Source organism: Cottoperca gobio, chromosome 20 (assembly GCF_900634415.1).
Source record: "Cottoperca gobio chromosome 20, fCotGob3.1, whole genome shotgun sequence".
In the NCBI taxonomy this organism is placed as follows: Eukaryota; Metazoa; Chordata; class Actinopteri; order Perciformes; family Bovichtidae; genus Cottoperca; species Cottoperca gobio.
In genome coordinates this window covers 654,349-681,707 of record NC_041374.1, presented here as the reverse complement: position 1 = coordinate 681,707, position 27,359 = coordinate 654,349, and the positions used below count along the sequence as shown (strand labels likewise).

General features: G+C 41.5%; 1 protein-coding gene across 1 annotated transcript; it reads left to right on the top strand.

Annotated features, from left to right (window-relative positions):
• LOC115025464 (cadherin-10-like) lies at positions 1-27,076 on the top strand. Its single transcript, XM_029457744.1, has 12 exons — positions 1-283; positions 5,403-5,748; positions 11,742-12,036; positions 16,068-16,187; positions 17,955-18,122; positions 18,276-18,457; positions 19,284-19,537; positions 20,832-20,968; positions 21,091-21,212; positions 21,816-21,924; positions 22,860-23,111; positions 25,789-27,076. Exons 2-12 carry the CDS (start codon positions 5,539-5,541, stop codon positions 26,277-26,279), a joined length of 2,340 nt encoding a protein of 779 aa, XP_029313604.1. The 5' UTR covers positions 1-283; positions 5,403-5,538; the 3' UTR covers positions 26,280-27,076.
• Positions 27,077-27,359: the final 283 nt, after the last annotated feature.

Genomic DNA, 27,359 nt, shown 5'->3' with positions numbered 1-27,359 from the left:
GTAGGGCAGAGAGAAAGAGACAAGCATAGAGTGAGGGAGGCAAGCAGGCAGGAGACTCTCTCTCTCTCCTCTCTCTTGCGCGCACACACACACTCACACACACACACACTCACACACACACACTCCCATACACATTCACACCAGCTGTGCTGTTGTCAGTCTTGGAATGTAAGCACTGCCGTGAGGAGTCAGATTCTCCAGCGCTAAGCACTGCTAAGGAGTAGGAACACAGTACCGTGCACTCAGTGACACAGATGGATGCTAAGCTGTGACAATCAAAAAGGTAAGGGCCTTTTTATTCTGGTTAATGTTTAAGGATATATTTATATTTGCGTCTGCCTTCAGACTCCAGGGGATGATGGGCTTTTTGCACTGTGACAAAGCTACACTAATGCAGCAGAGTGGAGATCGCATGGGAAGAAGTGTTGCAACTTCAAAGAGGTTGATGACAGCTCAGTCGGCTGAACGAGGGAATTATTAGGTTTGCTCTTCAATACTCTAATCTGGAGCGTGTCTTTAGAATTTATATATTTACAAGGTGTGCTTGAAAATTAAAAAAGAGAAATGTAACGTGGTAGTTCCACAGTCTGTTCTCAACAGTGGAACTTTAAGCTTATTCTGATGAAAACAAACATACAAATGACCACAAGTCTTTTTTTATCTTATGTCCGTTCCCTTAAAAATAAAATTAAACAGCCCAGGACACCTGTCACACCGTGAAGAACACTGCATATACAACTTTAATGTGGGCATTATGTTGTTGGTCATATTGTGCTTTTCTAAATATTAGTTTAACTTTATCACCCAATCCAAAGTGCTTTTCTGACTCCATGCTGTGCACCGGTGGATGCTCATGCATGTGCTCGACTACGTGCACATACGTGATATATGAGAACGTATGTTAGTGTGTGTGTGTGTGTGTGTGTGTGTGTGTGTGTGTGTGTGTGTGTGTGTGTGTGTGTGTGTGCATCTGTATGTGTCTGCCTGCTGGGATGCAGTGAGGGCGAATCAGACTTGTGATGTGCTCTGGGCAGATTTGATGGAGAGGCACTGTACCATTCATATCTCTAAAAATGCACGGAGGTGTTTATCGTGGTGTTCGAGCAGCGCGACGAGAGCAGCCAACAGTGCTGCCGAGTATGTACATGTGCATATCCTCCACAGCACAAACTTAATCCACCCCGTGCTCTTCTTCGCTGCCGCTGAACGCAGAGTCCTCGGGTGTGCTGCCGAACTCACCGACAGCTTTACGCTCACCGAAGTGATATATTGTAAGTAATGTGCACTGGGTCATCCATGTAACGCCATTACTGTTTAGTGCAAATTAGCCACTAACAGGCTCCCTGAATTATTGTCAGATATGGAGTGACCTTTCAGTGGTAAAAAAGGAAAGAGGTGGACATCTATTCTCCCACACAGGCACTAAGCTCTCAGGAGCATTCTCACAGCTGCCTTTAAAGGATGAAACAGGAATTTGGAAAAGACGTCGGTGAGGAAACATTGAATAGGGAGGAGTAAATTAGGGTATTTTCTCAAAACAATAATGGCATTAAATTAATTAATTAAATACCAGCATCTTTATATTCTCAGTGTGTGGCTATGCAAGCCAGGAAAGACTTTCCTTCATAGTTAGATGCGTTCAGTTAAATGATTATTATCACCTTGTTTAACATGCATTCACCTTCTGTAAGCTATTTTTCTTTGACACAACAGAGTGGATTTTATGCTACATTTTCACTGTGAACTTACCCTTTTCAAGAAAGAAGCCTGTGTTCCCTTTTAAAGTAGCTTTTCAATGAGGAAGTGTGCACTATATCAGACAATTGCTTAAAGGATTTCAAAACATGAGTAAAGCTTGCTGTGGTTTGCCAAAGACTGCAGCGAGTGCAGGCAGACTGGGGAAGGTCTAGGGCTCCACCAAGTGGAGGTTTGTACAGGTGCTCGGTACACCATCGCCTCTCATGCTAGATTTACACTCTGTCCGCGCTGCTCTGTCAATACCAGCAAGCAATCACTGGAGCTACTCAAACTGCCAATCACAAAACACTAGTTCCTTGCACCCAACTCACACATACAGTTAGTGTTGGTCACTGCAGAAACGCTGCATTTACCGGCCGTAAATTGTGATATTGGATAAACAGTGCAGGTATGATCCGGACTCATCGTGGCAGCAGATTTGTGACCTTGCAACCCTCCTCTGCCCTCTCTCCATCTTTGTCTTTCCCTCTCCCAACGAATGTAACTCCGTGTTTACGATTCTCGTACAATATAGTCACTTGTTGAACTCAACAGAACGACATGCGGCTATAATCCAAGTTGTGTTTGAATGTCAGCAGTTTAATGTGCTTAATATTTGTGTAGCAGATGGGAGGTTTTTGGATGGTAGATGCTTCACTGTCTTGCCCCACCCTTACGCAATCTGCACATGTGTATGAATATGTGTGTGTGTGTGTGTGTGTGTGTGTGTGTGTGTGTCTTGGTTCTAGAGGTGTTAGCTTATATGATACCTTCAGTAAACCCTAATAAGTAAGAAATGTATTTAATTTTTTTGATCAAAATATGAGTTTAGAAAGTCCGCTGACTATTTAAAATAAATAGTTGTCTGTGTGGTAAATGTTACATTTCGGAGGTTCTGGATGAAAGTGCAGAGTTATGTTAAAAACATGTAAACAGTACGATGTGCTAAAGGTTGCAGCTACATAGAGAACAGATGGTCAATTTAGGTATTTATATCCTCCATGTATAGAGGATTATCAATTTATTATGCATGCAAGATCTCTTGCAAAGGTTTGCCAGCCAGACTTCTGCTGCACATAATTATTGTCCTACTAAAGTCAGAAAAGCCATAAAAGTGCTTAGTTGCAGTGCTCAGTTTAAGGTTTGTGGAGAAGCCTGAATGTTCAATTTTGGGATGCATGTGCGTATAAGTTTATACAGACTAATGTGCAAGGCTGTGCTTTTCTAGGAGGAATATCCTGATGAACAGCTAGTTCATATCTGATCAAAGATATTCTTATTCAGCAAAACAAGAATGTATAATTTTGCAGATTATAGAAATGGAGCACAGCGGAGCTTTTGCCAGAATGTGTCTCGGCCAAGATTAAGAATAACAACCCTAGACAACACTTTTAAAAGCATATTTAACAATTTTGTCACTTTACATCTCTGTTTTTTTAACGCCAAGCCATATAAGCTGTCTACAACTTAATCTGATCATAAACAACTTGCTTTTAATAAACCGCACTATTTAATATGCTGAATGAGTTGAGATAAGTCAGCTTGAGTCTATAGGATCTGGCCCTGATTCAGCACGCTCACTCATCCTTTAATGGAGTGTTTGGAAGAATTCTGAAAAGACACACTGGCCTAATGCTTAATAGGCACACCACATCAAAGATTAATATCCAGAATGCTATTAAAACTCAAGGACAGGCTGGAATGATAATTAGAAAATGCAATCACAAGCATCAGACTAGATTAATTGCAAGGCGGCGTTTCCTGATTTCGGGAAATGCACGTGTCACACTCGTGCCACATTATGGGCATGCACGAGAAAATAACATAAAAAATGTAGCACGGATCAGCAATCTACAACACCATATATTTTTTATCTCCTCCTGCTGAAGCAGTATTTTGAGGGAATTTTAATTTATGCTCCGCCGTCAAAATATTTCTAGAAGGTTTGGACAGTTCTCGCAGGACGAGATCTCACATCGTTCTGCATGTTAAGTTCTAATGGCAATGTTCAACTGGGCCCAAAAGTATTCTGAATACTTGGAAATGATTCCGATTAAAGGGAGCACAATGAGCAGTGTTTTACATTGAGATAGTTCACTATGCACTAAGGATTACATTCATTTATATTCCGTACTTCACTTCCATCAATGGAACCATACGACATGTCCATCGACAGTAACAGGCCCTTTGTTCGCGTGAACACTTCCACTGACAATACGCTCTTTATTTAAGAGCTCTGAACGAGGATTGCTAAACTAGAATGTGCCTTTACCCAGCGTTCCCCGAGGTACACAGTGAGCGCTTGTGAGGATAACTCGGGTACTCTTCCCCTTAATACGGGAATCCTACTAAATGGGCTCTTTAAGGAAGAGAGGCAAGATTTATTAGGATTAACTTCCAAAAGACCATAAATTATGCATGCACACCCAAATTACCTATCAGGACGAGTCATGGTGGGCACGCAGCCCAAGTGAGGTATCAGAGGAAGACTACCAACAACACACAAGGCCTGACACGTACCTCGGGGTTAGTATGCCGCTTTTGGCAATTCCCCACGTCTTTGTGGATTTCTCTTTATTTAGTACATAATTACATATTTGAGGAATATGAATCTATGGAATTAAGCCTCAGTACTACAGGTAGAGTAGGTAAGGGGAACATATAGATAACTGTATACTGTTCTTCTGCTAAAATACAACAGATTGTAGAAATGATATTAAAACATTATTTTATTGAACAAATTGAGCCACCAAAACAAAAAGAAGTATTTACATTGTGTGGTTTTCTTTTGATGCTCTCTTGTAACCCCTAGTGCAGTCTTTCAAACTGTGTTAATCGCACAATTTATTCCAATAAAAACATGATAGTGTGCCGTCCTGGTAAGGGGGATGGAAAAGATATTGTTCAGCAGGACTCTTCACACAGCAGTGGAGGTTGCTCTGTAGCGTTGGAACTGGATGAGTGTGAAGCGGGACATAGAAAATAAAATGTGAGTTCCAGTGGAGTGTTTCAACGCGCTGCTCGCTGCTCGCGTCAGAAGCATTCTGCTCCTGGAGATGCCTGTATTCTGCTGTTCAAATACACTCACCGGCTGCGAAGCACTGTTTGCATAACATCAGTACTGCAACTTATAATTAGCAAAGTGCTGCTCGCTCCTTTACTGCTCAAATACAAGGACACGGAGTGATGCCAGGGAGCCGGAGCTGCAGTGAGTTAACTTCATTTAACAAATGCACTGTGTCGATTGCACTCTTTTGTTGATACGTTCACTTTGCAGGGATTCTTTGTGTTTATTTCAGTCATTAATCACTTCTTTAGAAGTTTGTCTAACGACTCCTCCTGAATAAGCTTTGTGTACTTATTAAATTATTTAAATTTATGAAAAACAATATACCCAAATAGGTTTCTAAATTGGTTTGTATCACTAAAATTAATCTTAGACAATTCCCATCACAGAATCAGGACTTTCAAGCTTCCCTCACACAATACACGTATGTGCATAATTAGCTGCCCTGCGAGAACAAGTTGCAAAAGAAAGACTGCGTACAGAGTGTTTGTGTAAATAAGCGGTGCCCTGGAGTATTCCACAATCTGTCTCTGGATTCAGAGCCATATACGAACATGTCATGAATGTGCTTCTTGACTCACGCTTCCTCTTTTCACAGGGATCTAAAGGACATCAAAGAGAGGAATACAATGTCTGTTCTGGTGACACTGCCTTCCAGTGTTCATCCTATCAGAAGCTTACTACCATAATAACAAAAGAAGTCATCAAGGACGTTTCCCAGCTGATTGGATACCATGATAACCAATCAGGTTGTGCTCCTCCTGATGCTCTCTATCCTGTGGCCCAGTACTGCCCTGCCTTTCACACCTGGGAATATTGGGAATCTGTTTGGGATGCCAGAGAGTGATGGAAGGATTCTTCAGCGGTCCAAGCGCGGATGGATGTGGAATCAATTCTTTCTGCTCGAGGAATACGGAGGAAATGACCATCAATATGTCGGCAAGGTAACGTACCCTAACACATTGTCTGCAGACTAATTGTAGAAGGTTTAGCTTGCTGAGGTATAGTGTTTGATGTAATTGGCTGAAGACGGATGTACTGCCAGAAATGTGGCTCTTCCAGGCACAGTTAACTGGAGCCATCAGATACACAGCGAGTGCACATAAACTGCTCTCTTTACCTTCATGCTGCTTTTGTACAGCACTGTTTTATCACACTGCTTGCTCAGTGAAAAGCATACCAATACCTCAAAAACCTAAATCACATTGATTTATTGTTGTACAGATGCCATCAACATAAAAATAATATTTCAGCAACGTGTGGCTTTTTTAACAATACGAGTTATTGTTGCCAGACGGGCTTCGTGATCACTGCTGACATCAGTTAATAATACCATATCTATAAAACAAATACACTGTTTGTTCCAATATAACCCCTTGAGGAGGGACATTGTGTCACATGACAAAAAGAAACAGAAACTAGAAGGGCACTCAGAGAGGGGCGACCTTTGCCGAGGCCATCCCCCATCTCTCCAGTTCCATGAAAATCTAGCCAGTAGTGTTTCCATAACGCTGCTAACAAATACACACACTGAACAGAAACCTTAACCTCCTTGGCAGAGGTAATACAATAGGCCTATTGCCAATCGCTCTGTAATATAACTCAAACTCTGATACTCCACTTTCAAGTGTAAAACATGTAGGAGCTTTTCTTTTCTCTCTTTCTAACTTGGACAAAGACTGTAAATCTATGGGTGGTGTGAGGAAAAACACAAAGGTACACATTTAATTATCAATATAAAGGTCAAGGTCCAGACAAGAACAAAACCGGCACACATAAGACAAACTCTCAGTCTCATGGGACAAGAAGTAGCTCTTACGAGACACTTTTCTCCTATGAATCAGAGTTTCAGGACAATGCTCCTCCCCACCCACCCAGATCAGAGAGGTTCTTGTCAGCTCAACCCTGCTCGCACTATAAAGACAGGTGTGATGGGGAACGCTACAGTTATCAACTCGAGGGAGGGAAATGAGGTGACTGTCGACAGCCAATTTTCTCATAGAAAGCTGGCTTTCATCACACACCTCATTCTCCGGAGTAAACAAGTGTCTTGTGCAAGGTTGAGTAGGGGGATATGACAACTTCTTTTGCAGAAACCATCATCCTGATGTGGTGAAGAGAAAGGAACAGCAAAAAATAAATGGAATATGGAGAGACGGAGGAGGAAGAGGAAAACAAATCAATCAAGAAGGCCAATGAAATTCACCTTGTTGCGTTATGTGACGAAGCAGCAAAGTAAAAGCTAACTATAAATGGGGCCATCCCTTGATATGTCGGTGACTGCTGCGATGTGGCTTTCTTCTCCACTCTTTGATGCTCTCTGGCGCCCAACTTCCGTGGCATGACAGCAATCGCATCCACCAGTTCCCCGCTCTTCCTGTGTCCAATATCATCCACTATTAAACTGTCAGAATAACATGCGGCTGTGATAAATTACTGAGGGGGGGGGGGGGGGGGTAGGGGTTGGGGGAAACAGGGCAGACGTATACAGACATTCTGCGTTACGGAAGGAGCTGCGGCGATCCGTATCACTAATTCAATCAGTTTGACTTGGGAGTTTGAGATGGAGAGAGACTTGATAGTCGGATACAGACAATGATAGATACAGAGACAGATAGAGAACAAGTTATGGGTTTGATAGATGGAAATAAGCAGAGGCTGCAAAAATAGTCGATCAAGCGACAGTTAATTGGCGCCTATTTTGATAATCGATTTATCTTTACAGTCTGAAAAAACGATCTGCATCGAGCTGCTCGTTTGCCGTTTTTCTTTCTCATATACGACAGTAAAGGGCAGATCTTAAGGTTTTAGACTATTACACAGACACAACTAGAGAACTCAAGACATTCTCGTGGCCTCTGAGAAACTGTGAATGTCATTTATTTCACTATCGCTTCGACATTTCAGTTAATCAAGAAGAGCGTGAGCGGCTTGATCAATAATGGATATTATCGTTAAATGCATCTCTGCAAACAAGTTGTAAGACGGATGAATAGAAACACAACAAGTTCATGATATTAGAGCTGCAATGATTAGTCAAAGTACATTCACAGGAAATCAATCTGATATTTTGACTACTGGTTCGTAGATAGTCATATTGTCAACGTTACCTGGTTCCTGTTTTAAAACTATACAGATATTCTGTCTGCTGTTGGTTTATATCATTATTAATTGAGTGTCTTTGGTTTGTGGACCCTTTGTCAGAAAATAACAAGCAATTTGAAGACATCACCTTAGGCTCCGGAAAATGATTACGGGCCTTTTATTTTCTATTATGTGAAATTCTGATGACAATGAAAACAATCAATAGTTGCAGCAGTAATAGATACAGCAATGGATAGATGAAAAAGTGGCTAGATAATGACAATGGCAGACAAACAGACAAATAAGAGAGAAAGAGAAAGGGAGAGAACAAAGAGACCAAATGCAAAAAACACTTTCATGCCCAGCACAAAGCCATCAAAGCCTCGATGGTCCTCCTTATAAAGATCATTTAATGGCCTTTGCGGTGCACTGTGGGAGACCTTGTTTATTTCACATTCATTCAAAGCTCTCCAATCAACCCACACACACTCAGTAACTGTCACTTGAGGATGAATTCCTGATTACGCCAATCAGATGTGATGTAAAGAACAGCCACGCTCTTGTACGGCTCACTGTTCAGTGGAAAGGAAGCAGCCCTGTGACTGCACCATATAATAAATGCAGCTCGTACTGTTTATCAAGGTGTTCAAAAGGCACGCTGCTTTGAAGCTTACATACTGAGTGATGCTGACGGATACCTCACAGAATTATAAGGAAAATAACTGCATTAGTTAAATAAGGTATTGAGCTCTGAGCTCAGTATGTACTGCCAACACAGCAGGATATCTTTATATAATGGTAAATATACTATACAGTGGCTGTCCATGCATCAAGCGTAAAACCCTCATGTCACATTGTAACTGACTCTCACGGGGCCAATAATGAGTGTGAGCGCTCACTGTGTGCAGCTGTGGTGCCCTACTTCTTAAGCAGGGCTGTGAAGTGTGAGCACTTGCAATGCTGAGCAATACAACCACAAACTTTGGGTTCTGGAGCATTTGAGTGGCGTGTTTGAAGTGAACTAAATCCTATTAAACTCATCCTGCATCGTATTGTCTCGTGCCTTGTAAGGAAAATGTGCTGCTCTAAATTGGAAGCTCACTTTGTTGTGTTAATAATTCGCTAATAAGTATCCTTGATATCTTGCAAGGCCAAGTTTGATACATTTCTGCGTGCATTTTGGAGAACTTGCACAAACTACAAAGCACGCTAGATATACTGTAAGCTGTAACTTTAACCTGCACAATATACATTATAGTGATGTGTTCCAAAAGTAAAGGATTTCTGCCTGTCTTAGGAGACCGAGGGAAAGAGGGAGGAAGGGTAATTATTCTGTATCCATTCTGCACTCTATTTTGCTATCTCCTCTTTGCAGCACCGAGTAATGCTAACCAGAGACCTGACAAGAATTGCCAATGATTTCGCCGCTTTACTGACAATTCCTCAGTGTTTGTGCAAGGCGATTTTACTCATCAAGGCTCTCTTCTGTGCTTCTGTTGTAAGGCCTTGAAAAGGCTGTGTTTGTGCTGCAAGGCCTTGAAAGGAGAGCCACTAAATCTCTGCAAATATAGTGCGGTAGTGTGAACATTTGATTTTGTTAAAGCTGTGTGAAAAATACTTTGTGCCTCACTTTGTCAATAGTCTCAATGCTATTATATTTCTGGCCGTACTAGATGTTATAGATTTACAGTACCTGATAGATGCTCGCCTCCATTATATGTCAAATACAAATGTACGCAGCTTTGCCTCTACACTTTAAGCCACACTGAAATATTAACATTTATATGGATCATTTTTAGCAGAAATCAAATCTTAAACATATGTGTTGGTGGCATATTAAGATGCACAGGAGCACCATTGTTTTATACATGGCATGTCATCTCATAATAACTCAGCACAACATTACCTTCTGAAAAACTTTTAATTTGCACCACCACTCAGGGAGACGTCTATATAGCCGTGCAGAGAAGATCTGTTTACCCATATGATTAGGAAGCTGACGTTATGTAGACATCCAATAATTAGAATAAGTGCAGGAGGTGCGGGCATGCATTCCCACATGTATAGTGGAAATATGTAAAATGCATACCACAAGCTTCTGCAAAGACTGTAAGATTCCCATTATCCTGTAGACAGCTAAGCTGCATAGGGTGCAGCTCCTTTGATGGCTCCTTGTTTGTTGTTTCTGCTTCTCAGGCTCCTTTTTTACAGGATTAACAACCAAGGATGGAAAAATGGAAATAATCAGATGAAAACTACTGAAGAATATAATCAAAAGATTTTTACAAAATGCAAATACTTGCAGTCTGACTCGGTGTGAAATTGTATTGGTCTAACTATCACACTGGAAGCAGAGAGGTGTGTTTGAATGGTACCAGTTCCGAGTATTAGTGATGAAATATGTTCATTTGTTCAGCGTTGCTTAGTGAACATGTCCCTGTGTCTGCAACCAATATACAATACCTTTTCATAATGCACTTCAAAGTAGAGAAAATGTGACTGTGGCACTACACAAGATTTCTTTTTTCCCGGGAGTAAATGTGCGTACCACAGATATGAACCCCATTTCAATGCAAACACTCTCCTGCTCACCAAAATTAGCCTGTCATTCATAGTCAATGGCGGTAGCAGCCTTCACATCCATAACACGTCATAAATCCTCCGTTCTCTGGTGCACAGCTCAGGAGAGAATCCATATTCACTGGAATAAATGTGAAAGTTCAACATGAGTGAAATTTCATTTTAATAAACCTTGGATAATAGAGTTCATCTGCATGAAAATATTTTCAAACACGACACCAAATACTGCGCACATTGTTCATTTGAACTTGACAGCGTCTTGTATTCAAATGCATCCCATTTTTTATTTATTTTTTATGCCTGAGAATGGCGGGCAATACATTTCTGATTCCCATTCAAAGATGTACTGTTGACATCACTCTTCCAACTGCGGGTAAAAAATAATTAGTTTCCTCACAGCATGCAGACATTAATATTAATAAGTTGCTGACGTACATTCTGTGTCCCCAACTACTTGTCATTTAAAATGTGAACCCATGAGATAGTGCTCCAAATATATCTGCTGACAGATCCAGTACAGTAATGAGCTTGAATCAAGTGTCGGTCACAGTATGCCACCATGATTCCTCCATTACACTTGGAGCCACTTCAAGGTGCTGCATAGGTCAGAGGTGACTACATTTAGCAAATGTTGCTGAAGGTCAGGTTTTCATCATTTTTTCAAAAGATTAATTTCCTCTTAACTGTGGCGATGTTCTGTTCGGAGAGTGAAGCAGATTACTTTAGTTTCCACACATCTAAATTATGTTTTAAATGTAGTTGAGGTCCCCTTCACCAGATAATATATCTAATGTATTAATTCCCGAGCAAGCCGTGCAGCACAAGCTGTATATGTATATATATATATATATATATATATATATATATATATATATATATATATATATATATATATATATATATATTTACTGCATATTCACTCAATCATTTGAGGGATGTAGAACACAATCGTACCAAAGTGTTGAGATAGAGCCCCATCTCCGGTAAATGAAAATAAACTTCATTATGAAAAAAGTAGCAACAAGAGACAGTGTGACTGTAGAGGGGGGGGGAGTTCACACGTCAGCTGACACTGGAAACGAAAGAGAAACAATTGGCAAGCAAACTAGGAGACGCTATTATTAGTTATTATGAGGAGAGGTGTTGATGTGCAATGATTAGGACTTATATTCTGGATCACTCTAGTTTGTTGTCTTGTCAGTCTGAAGTGCATGCCAGACGATCACTCATCAACAAGTTTGACTTGTATAAAATATGTCTATTTAATTTCCAGCTGCACTCCAACATGGACAAAGGTGAAGGCAACGTGAAGTACGTTCTGACTGGAGATGGGGCAGGCAGCCTGTTCCTGATTGATGATAAGTCCGGGGACATTCATGCCACCAAGAGGCTGGACAGGGAAGAGAAGGCCATGTACACGCTTGTTGCAAAGGTCCTGGATAGGAACACCAATGCAGAGCTGGAGCCCGACACTGAATTCAACATAAAGATTCACGACATCAACGACAACGAGCCAAAGTTTGCAAAGGAAATCTACTTCGCCAGTGTCCCTGAAATGTCTGAAGTTGGTAAGTTATGGTCAACATGTTCCTATCCGAGCTTTAAATGTGAGGATTTGCTGCTTTTCCCTGTTTTATGTTGGAAACTGTTGTGCAATTTTAGAAAGTCACCTTAGACTCCGGCAAATATTAAGTATATGGGCCTTTTGTTTTACTCTTTGTTGTTATTTCAATGGATTAAACAATGATTCAAGAAAAGGAATTATAGAATAATAAAAAGCTGCAAGAAACACTTTTTCAGGCAATTTAGAAAAAACTCAACTCTGAACAGTTTTGTTTATCAGTCAGATGTACTTGCCTATTGTGACGCTGGATCCAGTTCTTCACAGTTATTTACTCTTTTGGGGATTGTTATTTGTTTAGCCAGGCTCATTGGGCATTCATAACAAGTTATGCCATTTTCCATTTTTTTAATAGGCAGTAGAAATATTGGAAGTTTAGATTGTCAAAGTCTTTCCAATTAATGTTTTGCTTCATTGCATTTCACTTCATTCCATTCAAGTCATATAAATAAACCAATTGGCATGGATATAAACAAAGCTTATGAAAATAATGCATGCGGCTTGTCATCAATCCTTAATTATGCAACCGCAAATTAACACACAAGAGCAATCAAGGGTAAATCAAAAGCCAATTGTCTATATGACAAATAACAATGCTACTTGATATTCATAATGTGCTGTTGTTAGACTTCTCGGCTGCATGGATCCTGGCTGAAGTTGGATCAGGGTCACAACTACTCGTCTCCGGACTGATAAACTGCCTTATATGTTCAAAATGAACACACTGGTTAATCAAGCAAGCCAGCCATGAAAAATCAGCAGCTCCCTTTTATGCTATCAGTGCTGGGACTAAGTGGGACAGATGTTCAAGGGTTCATTAGTATGCACGGAGACAGTCAGACCCAAACAGGACACGGCAGAGGTCTCCTGAATGCCAAGGACATTATTTGCAATGTGGCGTTATTGAAACGCTTGGGTGGATTATGCAGGACTTAATATGGAAGTGTCTCAATGACAGGATATCTGAGAGGAACTGAGCTCTTTATATACTTAAATATTCATTAGTTATATCGTTTTTATTGTGTTGGCACACACATGACACATATTCAAGCACCTGTCATGCCAGGATGTGGAGGCTCATATGTAGCATGTGGAAAAATAGGAAAAGTATTATAGTAAAGTATATCTAAAAATATGACTAAAGTCATAGTAAAAATGTCTAAAAATATGAAAAAAATATGAAAAAAAGTCATAGTACAGCATGTTGAAAAATATTATTTAAAAAAATCATAGTATAGGATGTCTAAAATAATGAAAAGAAGAAAAAATATATAGAATTAGTATTTATTAATACCCTGTCCCTGTAGTTGGAGTTTTGATATTGATACTGTTTCATATTGCCAAATAACACTTTTAATAACATCTGGTGTCCCTGACCACATACATACACTGAGTACATACACTGAGTACATACATACACACACACACACAAACACAGTATCCCTGAGCACATAGTGTCCCTGACTACATACACGTACAGTGTCCCCGAGTACATACACATACAGTGTCCCTGAGCACATACAGTGTCCCTGAGCACATACACATTCAGTGTCCCTGAGCACATACACATTCAGTGTCCCTGAGCACATACACATTCAGTGTCCCTGAGCACATAGACATTCAGTGTCCCTGAGCACATACACATACAGTGTCCCTGAGCACATACACATACAGTGTCCCTGAGCACATACACATACAGTGTCCCTGAGCACATACACATACAGTGTCCCTGAGCACATACACATACAGTGTCCCTGAGCACATACACATACAGTGTCCCTGAGCACATACACATACAGTGTCCCTGAGCACATACACATACAGTGTCCCTGAGTACATACACATACAGTGTCCCTGAGTACATACACATTCAGTGTCCCTGAGCATACACATACAGTGTCCCTGAGCACATACACAGTCCCTGAGTACATACACATTCAGTGTCCCTGAGCACATAGTGTCCCTGACTACATACACACAGTGTCCCTGAGTACATACACATACAGTGTCCCTGAACACATACAGTGTCCCCGAGTACATACACATACAGTGTCCCTGAGCAGATACAGTGTCCCTGAGCACATACACATTCAGTGTCCCTGAGCACATAGACATTCAGTGTCCCTGAGCACATACACATACAGTGTCCCTGAGCACATACACATACAGTGTCCCTGAGCACATACACATACAGTGTACCTGAGCACATACACATACAGTGTCCCTGAGCACATACACATACAGTGTCCCTGAGCACATACACATACAGTGTCCCTGAGCACATACACATACAGTGTCCCTGAGTACATACACATACAGTGTCCCTGAGTACATACACATTCAGTGTCCCTGAGCACATACACAGTCCCTGAGTACATACACATTCAGTGTCCCTGAGCACATAGTGTCCCTGACTACATACACAGTGTCCCTGAGTACATACACATACAGTGTCCCTGAACACATACAGTGTCCCCGAGTACATACACATACAGTGTCCCTGAGCACATACAGTGTCCCTGAGCACATACACATTCAGTGTCCCTGAGTACATACACATTCAGTGTCCCTGAGCACATAGACATTCAGTGTCCCTGAGCACATAGACATTCAGTGTCCCTGAGCACATAGTGTCCCTGAGCACATACAGTGTCCCTGAGCACATACAGTGTCCCTGAGCACATACAGTGTCCCTGAGCACATAGTGTCCCTGAGCACATACAGTGTCCCTGAGCACATAGTGTCCCTGAGTACATACACAATGTCCCTGAGTACATACACACACAGTGTCCCTGAGTACACACACATTCAGTGTCCCTGAGTACATACATATACCCACAGTGTCCCTGAGTACATACACATTCAGTGTCCCCGAGTACATACACACACAGTGTCCCTGAGCACATACATATACAGTATCCCTGAGCACATACATATACACACAGTGTCCCTGAGTACATACACATACAGTGTCCCTGAGTACATACATATACACAGTGTCCCTGAGTACATACATATACCCAGTGTCCCTGAGTACATACACACAGTGTCCCTGAGCACATACATATACACAGTGTCCCTGAGCACATACATATACACAGTGTCCCTGAGCACATACATATACACACAGTGTCCCTGAGTACATACACACACACACAATGTCCCTGAGCACATACACACACATTGTTCCTGAGCACATACAGTGTCCCTGAGCACATACATACGCACAGTGTCCCTGAGCACATACACATACAGTGTCCCTGAGTACATACACATACAGTGTCCCTGAGCACATACATATACAGTGTCCCTGAGCACATTAAATGTATTCCAGCTCCTCAGAGAAGCTTGTCAGTATGTATTTAATGTTTCCACACCTCTGCCTCTGACAACAGAGGTCAGAAAGAAATGCATCAGTAATATGACCTTGCTAAGCTAAAGGAACTGGTTATATGAATTTAAAAATGGATTTTATTTTGCGTACACTTTCCATATTTAACAGAACAACAATCATGTAATTGTTATTACATATTAACTGAGGAGAGAGAAACCTTACTCAAGTGTTGATGACGTAGTCTCCGTGACATTTAAGTGATCCATCCACGAGGACACCAAGGTTTATTCAAAGCAATCATTTCCACTGAGGTGCTGCAAGAGACCCGGCTACAGTCTGCAAGCGAGCTGCAGCAACTAGCTGGTTGTTTTTCTTAAAGAGAAGAAATGACTGTTACTGATTCAATTTACTAAAGACATCACTGCCTTTTTGTAGAAAACTAATTTAATTTTCTCCGCAGCCCTGTTATTTGACATGGAAATATAGATCAGTCAGTCGAACGTATTGCGTTGCTGAAAACAACTTTTGCGTTTATAGCAGATTCTCTCAAACGTAAATGAAAATACGTTGAATCAGTTACTTGATCGTGCCATGCAGTATCACTGCTTTGGCATTATCATTGACTTTGCATGTTCTTTTTGCAGGTACATCTGTTGCCACAGTAACTGCCAATGATGCTGATGATCAAACGTATGGGAACAGTGCCAAGCTTGTATACAGCATTCTGCAGGGACAACCGTATTTCTCTGTGGATTCTGAAAACGGTAAGGCGAAGCCAGCAGGATCTCTTGGTACTTCTCTCTAATGTTATGCATGTCTGTAAACAGATCTCTAGCACTGCAAAGTGTTTGAGAATTAAATAAAGGGAATTTAAGCTGCTCGTCAGTGCGGTTGAAGCTCTACAACTCAATATGTACCTCCACTAAACCTGTGAATTAGCTTTAGGAACACAATGAGATGACGTCTTTTACCAGTAAGCACCAGCTGTTTGTGAACAATGTCCTTCCCGAGTCCATAGCCAGTATGAGCAAGTTTCAAAGCAACGTGGTCCGGCAGCTAAAGGTCGCCTATGTTGTGGTACAATAAGGGGAATGCAGGACCAGTCATCGTGCTCTGAAGACCTTCAACCAAACAAACATCAATCACGGCGCCCTCTAGCCAGTCCACCAGCCTGTCAGTCAGCCAGCCTGTAATCCAGTCATATGAATAGTCAAGATGCCAGCCCACAAGATAATCCTTCTGTGGCTGAGCAGGATTATACAAGCACCTCCACAGACCTCAAATATCAGCTGCTCCTCGGCCGTCACATGTCTTGTGAAGAGGACATGGAGAGGTGCAAGCTTCACGAGGCAGAGCTACATGAACATAGGCTGTAACATTACAGGCTGAAAAAGTATAATAATATATTTCATTTGTCAAATAATAACGACATTGTAACTATGTTGCAACATATTTCCATTTCATCATGTACATACATTTAGTTCACAAAAGTAGTGATGAAGGTGAGCGCTGCTCCAGTGGCATAATACCCACTTGGTGAAAGTGCATCCGTATTATCCGCTCGGTGTTCAAGGTCAGCTGACAGCAGATCTGTTATCCTTTCTTGGTAAACGTCTGAATTGATAACAAGCATAAACTCACGTCATCAGGAAGACTGTGGGTGTACACGAGCTCACCTCGTCGGATCAAACGTTGCACTTTTGTTGTTGTAGCAGATAAAACTAAGTCCTGCGAAAGAACGTCTGTGAGGTGCAATTTAATTTGGTTGTGCCTACACCGACCGAGTAAACCTTTATGTTATTAATAGGCTAAGTTTGAACTCACAAACAGCTGGTGCAACTGACTTTCCAGAAGACTGCTGAACAAGCATATTTGTCTTTGTACTTCGTAAGAAACCACTTCTCAATGAATTTAAAAAAAGCTTACAAGGCAATACCTTTTTAAGACATGTTTCACATAATTTATTTGCAGCATGTTTAAAATTAGATTTAAGTAATGTCTTACATTTTATGAAGTGTGCTTACTTGCAAAACACAGCTTTGTGACTGTTAGGTAGGAGCAGAGGGAAACAGATCACATAGCTCTATCAAAAGGTCCATTCCAAGAACTGCAGAATGTCTTATTTGTAAGTTGGATGTGTTTATTTAACATGGAGAAAAGAGAAAGAACAGTGAATCTGACAAAACACAGCTGGGCTCTTTACATGCAACACCACTGAAGTCGTCTTTTGTGTGGTAACGTCTAAAGTCCTGCACTGTGGAGGCACATCCACCCGACCACCTCCTACGTGCATGCTTCCTACGTGCATGCTGCACATACATGAAGCCCTTCGGACACTAGAAAAACGCTGCCGGGGAACATAATCCAAGCAGCATTTACATTTCCACTCAAAATGTAATTGGCAAACCAAATGAGTAGTTTAAAAATGTCATTTTCTAGGGATGGAAATGATCTTAATCTTATTTTCAGTAAGGCAGCAAATACATTTTCCGAAATGAAGATTTCACATTAAATTGTGTTTTGTCTCCCAGGCACCATCAAGACAGCCCTGCCTGGCATGGACAGAGAAGTGAAGGAAAACTACCAGGTTGTGATCCAGGCCAAAGACATGGCTGGACAGATGGGTGGGCTCTCAGGCACCACTACAGTCAGCATCACCCTCTCCGACGTTAACGACAGTCCACCGCGCTTTGCTAACCGTAAGAGCGAGGTCATATCTTCCCGTGCTGTAATGATTTGTAATAGGCTTTTAAACACGAGTGAACTTTTGTTCCACAGTGAAGACAAATCTCTTCTCCACTTAAGCACACCAGCGGGTCTGTACTTATTTCTTCATTCACTGCCATGTATAGATTCCTTCCGTGTGACTGCCGTGGAGTCCACAGAGATCGGAGGCGCCATTGGACGTATAAAGGCCGATGATCCGGACGTCGGGCGTAACGCTGAGATGGAGTACAGCATCGTCGGGGGTCACGACATATTCAACATCATCACTGACCAAACCACACAGGAGGGAGTCATCATAATCAAAAATGTAATTTATTTTTGTTCCTTCTTTCCATTTTCTTTTTCGTTCTCTATTCTCCTTTTATGTACTTCACTGCTTCTTGTCTTGTCGTCTGCAAGCAGCATCAAACGAAGCCGCTGTGAGCAGTCATGTAACATCACTTGTGCGATAATGGCTGTGCAATCAGACACAACACTTCTTGAGACAAGTGACGTGTTTTCATGAAGCTGCAATGAACAGCATTCAATAAACTGTGTTTCATGGAAAGCATCTAAATAAAACACTTTAAGTTATATCATTACAAATATGTCTTTGAATCTCCAGATAAAAGTCTTATTTTTGAATAACATACCAGTGAATTCCAATATTTTACAAACCTGCTGTCTAATATGTTTTAGTAGTTTAATTCTTCACACTTTAGTTTAGGTTTTAAATTGAACTAAATTTGAGCCGTCTTTTTTATCTCGTCTAAATATGAACGCTTAACTTCAATAGAAAGAAAGAATAGAAGAGTTCCTGATAAGAAAATGCCGCATGATAACATTTCCATGTAAGAAAGACATATGACACACTTTATTTCAAGTGGCAACGGTAGTGTAAAGTCAGATAACCTAAGCCTGTGAAATGAATAATATAAAGCAGTCTTTTGCAAGGAACTCTTACGAGTTTGCCCCCCTCCCGAGATCTCCGAGATCACTTTTCCTCACTTGGATTTGTAACTTAGAATTTAGAGTGTGACAAAAAAAGAAAGGCAGACAAATGAAATGCAATGAATTGCCATTTAAAATCCTGAAGGCGGATTGTTTTTATGGAAAAGTCTACACCTTGACGTCTGATGCTCTTTCATCTCCAGGCACTGGATTACGAAAGTAAGAGAGACTACGAGTTCAGAGTGGAGGTGAGAAACACCTACTTAGACGCAAGGTTCATCCACGGCTTGCAATTCAAAGACTACGCCACGGTCAAGATAACCATCGAGGACGTGGATGAGCCTCCCGTCTTCACCAGGAACCCTTACATCATCGAGGTGCACGAGGACACGGCTGCCGGCAGCTTCGTCGGTGTGGTGTCGGCCAGGGACCCCGACGCTGACAACAAGCCAGTCAAGTATGTTAGAGCTGAAACACTGTCACAGCCACATGCCAGGTCCCTTCCCTACCTTTTCAAAAAAAATCCAATCTCCTTGGAAATCAAATGTTTCGTAAACTTAGAAATCAATTACTGACCTGTTAAGCAAATATTTCCTCCCCAACCAACTGGATGTAATGCTCTAGTGTGGTAATGTTTTTCAAAACGCATTGTTGAAGCTTTAATTGTACTAGTATAAAACCAATAAGACAACAAGACGAACATGGTTGAATACAAAGTATTTTTTATTTTTTTTTAGGATGAAAATGTGCTCGGCATGGCTGAATCTAATCCATCAACCTAACATTGTGTCACTGTGGAGGGGGGGGGGGGGGGGGGGGCAGGATATTATTCATGGGTCCCTCCTGGTTATTTCCCAGTGGAAGATGGCGGCGTCCCTGTGAAGTGAATACTGACACCGTTTATTTCCCAGAATGATGTAAGCCCTTTGTGGCACTGCACAAAGTCAAAAAGCCTAATTTGCTGTATCAATTCACACAGCTCAGCACCGCCCTTCCACACATATGGCGTCTGCCCGTCTCTGACAAGGAGATATGCCACTCCCGTTCCATGCAACATGGCGTATTGTGTTGCATATTCAAATTTCAGTGGAATATTAAAGTCGACTTTGACAAATGAGCTGGCAAGGGGAAAGATGCATCATCATTTAACATTGGAGAGTGCGGAATACGTTTTATTTTGGCAACGAGTGATGTACTGTGTAAAACATTTATATGAAGAGCTACTTTAGTGTTTGTCCTGTGAAGGCAGATCTGTGCAAGCAGAACAGATCAGAACTAAGTTTCATGTTATGAGAACTACAACAGGGATGCAGGTGTCAGCGACACGTAATGTTCAGTGTTTCGCATAGATTTACTGCTTTGGAAGGGTGCCGGGGGGGGAGTTCTCTCCTCTCCTCCGCTCTGTATGCATGTGCGCACGTGTGTGTGCGTCAGGTGCGAAGCCCCGCCCTTCGCAAAACGGAGCGACGAAGAGAATGTGAATGCGCAAAGTAGACGGTACACACTGAACGTGCACATAAATTAGATCAATAGCATTAGTGTTTAGTTTATTTAATAAAATGTGAAATGTGAAAAGTGAGAAAATATATATATTTTTTTTATATTTTCGAGAAAAAATAAAAAACACCATGAATTGTAGGGGGGGGTCCCGGGGTGCCGTTGGCTGGGCGCAGCGCCCCTCCAAGACAATGGTAGGGGAAACACTGATGTTATATTGTAAACAATAAGATGTTTGTGTGTTATTCTCTCAGATACTCCATTGATCGCCACACAGATCTAGAGCGGCTGTTCAACATTGATTCTGTGAACGGGACCATCACAACGCTCAAAGCACTGGACAGAGAAATGTCCAAATGGCACAACATCTCCGTGGTGGCTACTGAAATAAGTAATGTTTTGTCTGTTACAATTCCTGACTTATGACATGTGCTGACATCTGTCGTGGTGCTTTGTTTACGTCTAACTCTTCAGAAACACACTCATGTTATTTGTGTAATCTATGTATTTCAGATAACCCACGACAGACCACTCGAGTGCCCGTGTTCATCAAGGTGTTGGATGTCAATGACAACGCCCCGGAGTTTGCGATGTCCTATGACACGTTTGTCTGTGAGAATGTCAAAGCAGGACAGGTGCTTAAAATGCATGATCTTATAAATGAAATATCCAAAAGAGGACGAGTCTGGCTCGTGCCATCATTTTAGTATATATGACTCATAATGTTGCTGAATTATCAGCCATATTGTAATAATTACATGGATGTAGAAATGACCTTCAATAAAAGGAGCCTGGAAGCAGGCAGCACATGTAGTTCTGTGAGGCTCTCAGGAGAACTACGTTAGGACACAGTTTCCATTGTTAGTGGGCAAAGAGCCAAACAGAAGTTGGCAGCGATCATCTATCAGTCACTTCCTGACATTTACCGAGGAAGCGTCTGCATCCACAATGCTCGCTCCACATGCACGCCGCACGCCGACGGATCTGTGTTGGGCACATCTCGTCACACTGCCGCCACATGTGTTTATAGTTTCAGACTCCTTTAATTATCCAAACGCTCCTCACTAATTGCAGATTAGTCTACAGTGTATCTGATTGGAGGCAGTTACCTCTCACTAAATGTTTATTTCTTTGCTCTGTGTCATGCGTCTAAGATTAGATGCTTTTAAATTTCCCCACTAAGAAGAAGAATTAAAAGCTTTCATGTGATTGCTCATACTTTGTTCTGTTCTCCGCAGCTCATTCAGACAATAAGTGCTGTTGACACGGACGAGCCCCTCGTTGGACACAAGTTTGTCTTTAGCATAAATCCCAGCAATCCAAACTTCACAATCGTTGACAGGGAAGGTAAGATGCACATTTATATGTTCGAATAAAACGATACATTGTAAGTCGTAAGATTTGAATTTTGTTTGATTTGTCGAACAGGGAAATGAGGTTTGATATGATGAATATTTTAAGGGCCATAACAAAATCATAAATTGGAACAGAATATAAATAATACATCTGACAAGAATATATTATACATTTCCAATGTGTGATTGGTTTCTTTTGATTAACTTTGGTGCGCTTTCTTAAAAAAACTGTTATTGTCCATAGTTTAATTTACAGAAGAGCGATGTGGGCAGTCGTCCCACACCTTGCCGCATTGTTACAGACAGATGTTGCTTTCTCTGTCATACAATACAATTATGTTAATGTGAAAAGTGGTATTTCTCACAACCCTTCCTCGGGGGAGAGAAATGCAGAGGTTGTTCGGCACGCTTGCAGAAACAGATTGGACATCTTTAAATGATGGATCTGTTTACTGCAGTGTGCCTCGTCATAGTTTAACAATATGTTTACTGTAAATAACAATTAAAAGCCTCTCAACTCACAGGATGTATCAGAGACAAAAGATGGCAGCAGAGACTTATGGACACTCTATAAGTGCAGTTTTGTTTTAAAGAAACGTTGGACTTTAATTAAGTGTGGCCACTATGCTTGTGTGCTTTTAGAATGAGCTACATGATGACTATATGAGACTAATTAAGCGGAGTTTGCTCAAAAACTTTATAATGTCAAATAACACAGGTTGTTATTAATATTGTTTTAATTACCGTTTAGACGTCTTTACTCATGATGCCAGTACTTATAAATGGCCCTGGAAAAGTGATTACTAGTCGTCTGTCAAAGGATACAAAGAGAAGGAAATAGAGATTATAATTATTTTCTCTATAATGGCTTAACTAAGTGAAACATCTCATTATTGACAAGCTTTACTCATGTGCATCTCTCCACAGATAACACAGCCAATATCCTGACGCGGAGGGGAGGTTTCAGCCGGCGTGAGATGAGCCTGTACTTCCTGCCTGTAGTCATCTCAGACAATGACTACCCCATTCAAAGCAGCACCAGCACGCTGATCGTGCGCGTGTGCGCTTGTGACAGCCGCGGAAACATGCAGACCTGTAACCCCGAGGTCCTGCCCTTCTCAGATGGTCTCACAACTGGAGCTCTGGTGGCTATATTGCTCTGTGTCATCATCCTCCTCAGTAAGCATGAGCATGTGCACCCTCCTGTCCGCCCGGAGATGTTTGTTTCTTTGTTCAGCTACGGGTGCAGTTCCTGCTTATAGCGACAAAATCGGATCTTCTATTCAAGTCAAATCAATGTCATTGATATTGCCCAGAAGCAAACATCACAAATTGGCCTCGCAGGGCATTGAAATCTGTAAAACGTACAACTTTATCCTGAGACTCTCCATCTTTTGCTGTACCACGCCCCCTTAGTAACTGTTGCTATGCATGTTAAGCTTTCCATGTTGGCATCGCACATGTGCTATTTAAAGGAGAACGGTGGCAGACTTTAACATTTCTGGTTATTTTTAAAACAATGGGTCTTTAATTTTGCTCAGAGTTGAACGAAGCATTTGTAGCCAGCAACCGCCGATTGTGCTGGCTCAGATGACTAATTAATGTTGGCTCCTGGAGTTGTTTGAAAACTTGCCAGCTGGCTTTTTTATTTATATTTTTTTAAACATGGACCCTGTAAAAGTTTCTTAGTGGCTAAAGACCGAGGCTAAAGCCACATGGACAAAAAGCCAGTTTCCTCACTCGTCGATGACCCAAATAGAAGTCGCATAAATACTGAGCAGCTTTGTTCTTGTAGGTCAGGGTAGACAGTCAGCCCTAGTATCATACAACACAATAACAATGTATTAGCATAACCCTGTTTGGATGATTACTATTTAAGAACAAACTGATTTGGAAAGCAACCAGGAGGTTAGAAGCTTTATTGTACATTGTGTCTAAGTCTCACTTAGAGGTGAATAGTACTTGATTGAAGAATCATTGCTCATTTAGTGTTGACTTTGTGTCTTTTTCTCAAACCGATATGTACCCCAACATGAATTAATATCAACGCTGGCGTTGGTGAAGCATGCGTCCTTCCAATCCACTTCAACCTCCATTGCTACAACGGCTCCGCTCAGAACAAGCTGTGAATATCTCTGTTATTACAGGGTCTATCGTTACAAACAGGACATCGATTGAAAGCTGTCCCACCTCGCTGCAATCAATAAAATGTTACCAAAAATATGCATTTCTGCCATCATTCCCCAATGGTACCGCTTATCTTATTAATGTATTCAAACCATTATTGTGACATTAAATACTTACAGTTGTTGATGCAGGGAGATGTTGTCCCCCAGAAATAACATACGAGCAGCCGAACTGCACGGAACTACTTGAAAGATCTTAGTCATACTTAAAAGAAAACTGCATCGTCTTTTGTTAGATGCAACCGTTAGACTTTGTCCCACCAACCATCCCCCATACCGGGGCGTTCCTACTTTGAATATTTTTTTATAGACGGCAGATCTCCATCAGAAAATAATAAGCTACAATCATTGGCAAGTAAATCCACTTAACAAAATGGTATTGCATGTTATTCCCTGACATTCTAAAGCACTGCTTCAGTCCTCCTCGTGATAGAGTGCGGTGTGAAACAGCATACAGGGCACAACAGCGACTGTGCCTATCGTTTTACCCAGCAAAACGCAGAACGGTGTAGTGCAAGGACATATCAATAAGTAATGGCTTTCAACTGTCATTGAACTTCACCTCTCTCGGCCAAGCGTAATGCTTAAAAGGGAGCATTTGACCGAATAGATACGACGGTAGAATTCATTGCACACTTTGAACGGCTCGATAAAACAGTCCTCATGAATGTGTGAATGCACGTGTGTAATTATCTGTGTGTACTGTCTTTTTTAGAGTTTGCCATTTGATCTGCATCATGACTAAGCAAGCGATACAAGCAAATTAAAGTATTGGCCAGCTTTTCTTCCATCTGCTTGTTTTAACTCCAAATATAAAACTGTGGGTCTGCCGGTGGGCAGATCTTCTCTCTCATATCGAGTGCACTGAAGGTTAAACTCCCTGCTCTCCTCTTGAGCAAAATATCATGACATCTGCTCATTATCTGACGCTTTTCGCGCTTGAACCCCCCTGACAGACTGTCTCACTCACCTCTGCTTGACTCCGACAGGCAGGTGCTGAGCTGGAAAGCATTTCTCTCTCTGGTCCTCCTCAGTGCAGTCTTGTGGCCTGTCTAAACTTGTGGCAGTGGTCAGTCACACATGCTCGTAAAGAACCTCATAAACAGCCACCTCCACCCCATACAACCCATGCTGAAGGCATTGTAATTAACACCCAGGTGGGAGGCAAGTAGAGAACTACAGTACCTGCTGGTAGGACAAATAAGGAGAGGAAAGGAGCACAGGTGAGGCAGGATTTGTGCTCGTCCTAAATGAGAGATTGCTTCACGCTTTCTCAGAGGAGTTATCGGTTTATATAAAAACTTGCTACCACACAGTGCCACTCTCTGGAAAAATGCTCACTCTGCAATCTCTGATTATCTTTTACTGCTGAAAAAGAATGAAGGAGATGAGATATGAGGCTGCGTGCTCGAGAGAGAAAAAAGGCTCCTCTAACTGCCGCCGTGCATTTTATACAGTGAATGTGTCATTCAAGGGAAAAAGAAAGAAAAAGCTTTTACCCTGAATCTTTAATAATAGGAGGTGAATGCCTGAGGCAGTGTTGGGGATTCATAACTGGTAGCAAGTGAGTCTCCCCTTTGCGCTGCTGCTCCCCTGTGCTCTTTAATGCATGACACATGTTAGGAGGCACACATCTTATGCTGAGCTTTCTCCCACTGTTTTTTGTGCAGTGATCGTGGTGCTGTTTGCTGCCCTGAGGAGACAGAGGAAGAAGGAGCCTCTGATCATCTCCAAAGAGGATGTCAGAGACAACGTTGTCAGCTACAATGATGAAGGAGGCGGAGAGGAGGACACTCAGGCCTTTGATATTGGTACACTGCGCAACCCAGAGGTGATGGATGCTAACAAGCTACGCAGGGACATCATACCTGAAATGCTGTTTCCCTTTCGGAGGACATCACCTATAAAGGATAACACGGATGTCAGAGACTTCATTAACGGGAGGCTTCAGGAGAATGATTCAGATCCAACAGCGCCCCCATATGACTCCCTGGCCACGTACGCTTACGAGGGCAGTGGGTCACTGGCAGAATCCCTTAGTTCACTGGAGTCTGCTGCCACTGAGGGGGACCATGATTACGATTACCTCAGCAACTGGGGACCACAATTTAAAAAGTTGGCAGAGATGTACATAGGGAAGAGCCCTGACAGGGAGACCTAGACGAGCCATGGGGGTCTCCCTTTTTCCAAGCCTATATTTTCTGTATGTTTATCTAGCTAGCTAGCCAGACAGACGTTTGTCTAGTTAGCTAGCCAGCTAGTTGACTGTCGGTCTACCTATATATCCAGCTATCTATGTTTATCTGTCTAGTTTGCTAGCTAGCTCGCTAGTTAACTAGTCGTCTATTTGATTCTCACACACATGCGTGCAAGCACACGCGCACTGACACACACAAATAAAAAATGTTTCAATGGACTTGTGGAATTTAAGACTTGAACTGAGTTGAACTTTCTCATTAATGGAGATAGAGTATAATTCTCAAAGTTTTACTGTTTTTGATCATAATCAGTAAAAATGCCTTTGAATTTTAGGATTTTTTGTGAACAATAGTGTGGACAATGTGTTTTGTAATTGACCTGAGAGATAGTAGTATTGTATACTATCAATGTTTAATGGCTCTGGAGTGGGTTTGGGTGGGGTAGGGAAGGGAAGGAGTCAAGTGGTTTTTCCAGCCACCTCCATTAAATACTGTAAATGTACAAAGTGTTTTTAATGATGGACATCCTATATACTATTTGCTATCTTTGTTTGACAAGCAATGTTCATGTGAGTGGTCGGTGCAGTTTATTTGTCAAACTGTGAATTCATTTCATCATATATGTGTAATATGTAATGGAAAGTGTATGTTGTAGGAAAAGTGTCATACACTGACAATTCATGCTCTTTGAATGCCGAGTCATATTGTTTTATATTTATATTTTTATACTTATTTTCTTAATAAAATTATGAAAAATGTGTTGTGCTTACTGAACGGGTGTTGCTGTTGGTTCTTGCTGTAGATACTTTACTGGAAAAGAAGGAAGTAACCAAATCACGCAGTTTGCAAACGGTTCCATCCACTACACATACAAATAGAAGCGGTTCATGGAAAGTGTGTAAGGAATGGGTGAGGATTTCTTAACAGCATTGCATTTTCAGCAGCAAAAAAAGACTTAAGAAGAAAGGTTTCTTGTTCGCTAACTCTATTTAGAAATCCCAAACAATACTTGAAGAGCGAGCAGTATTCTGGAGAACATCAAT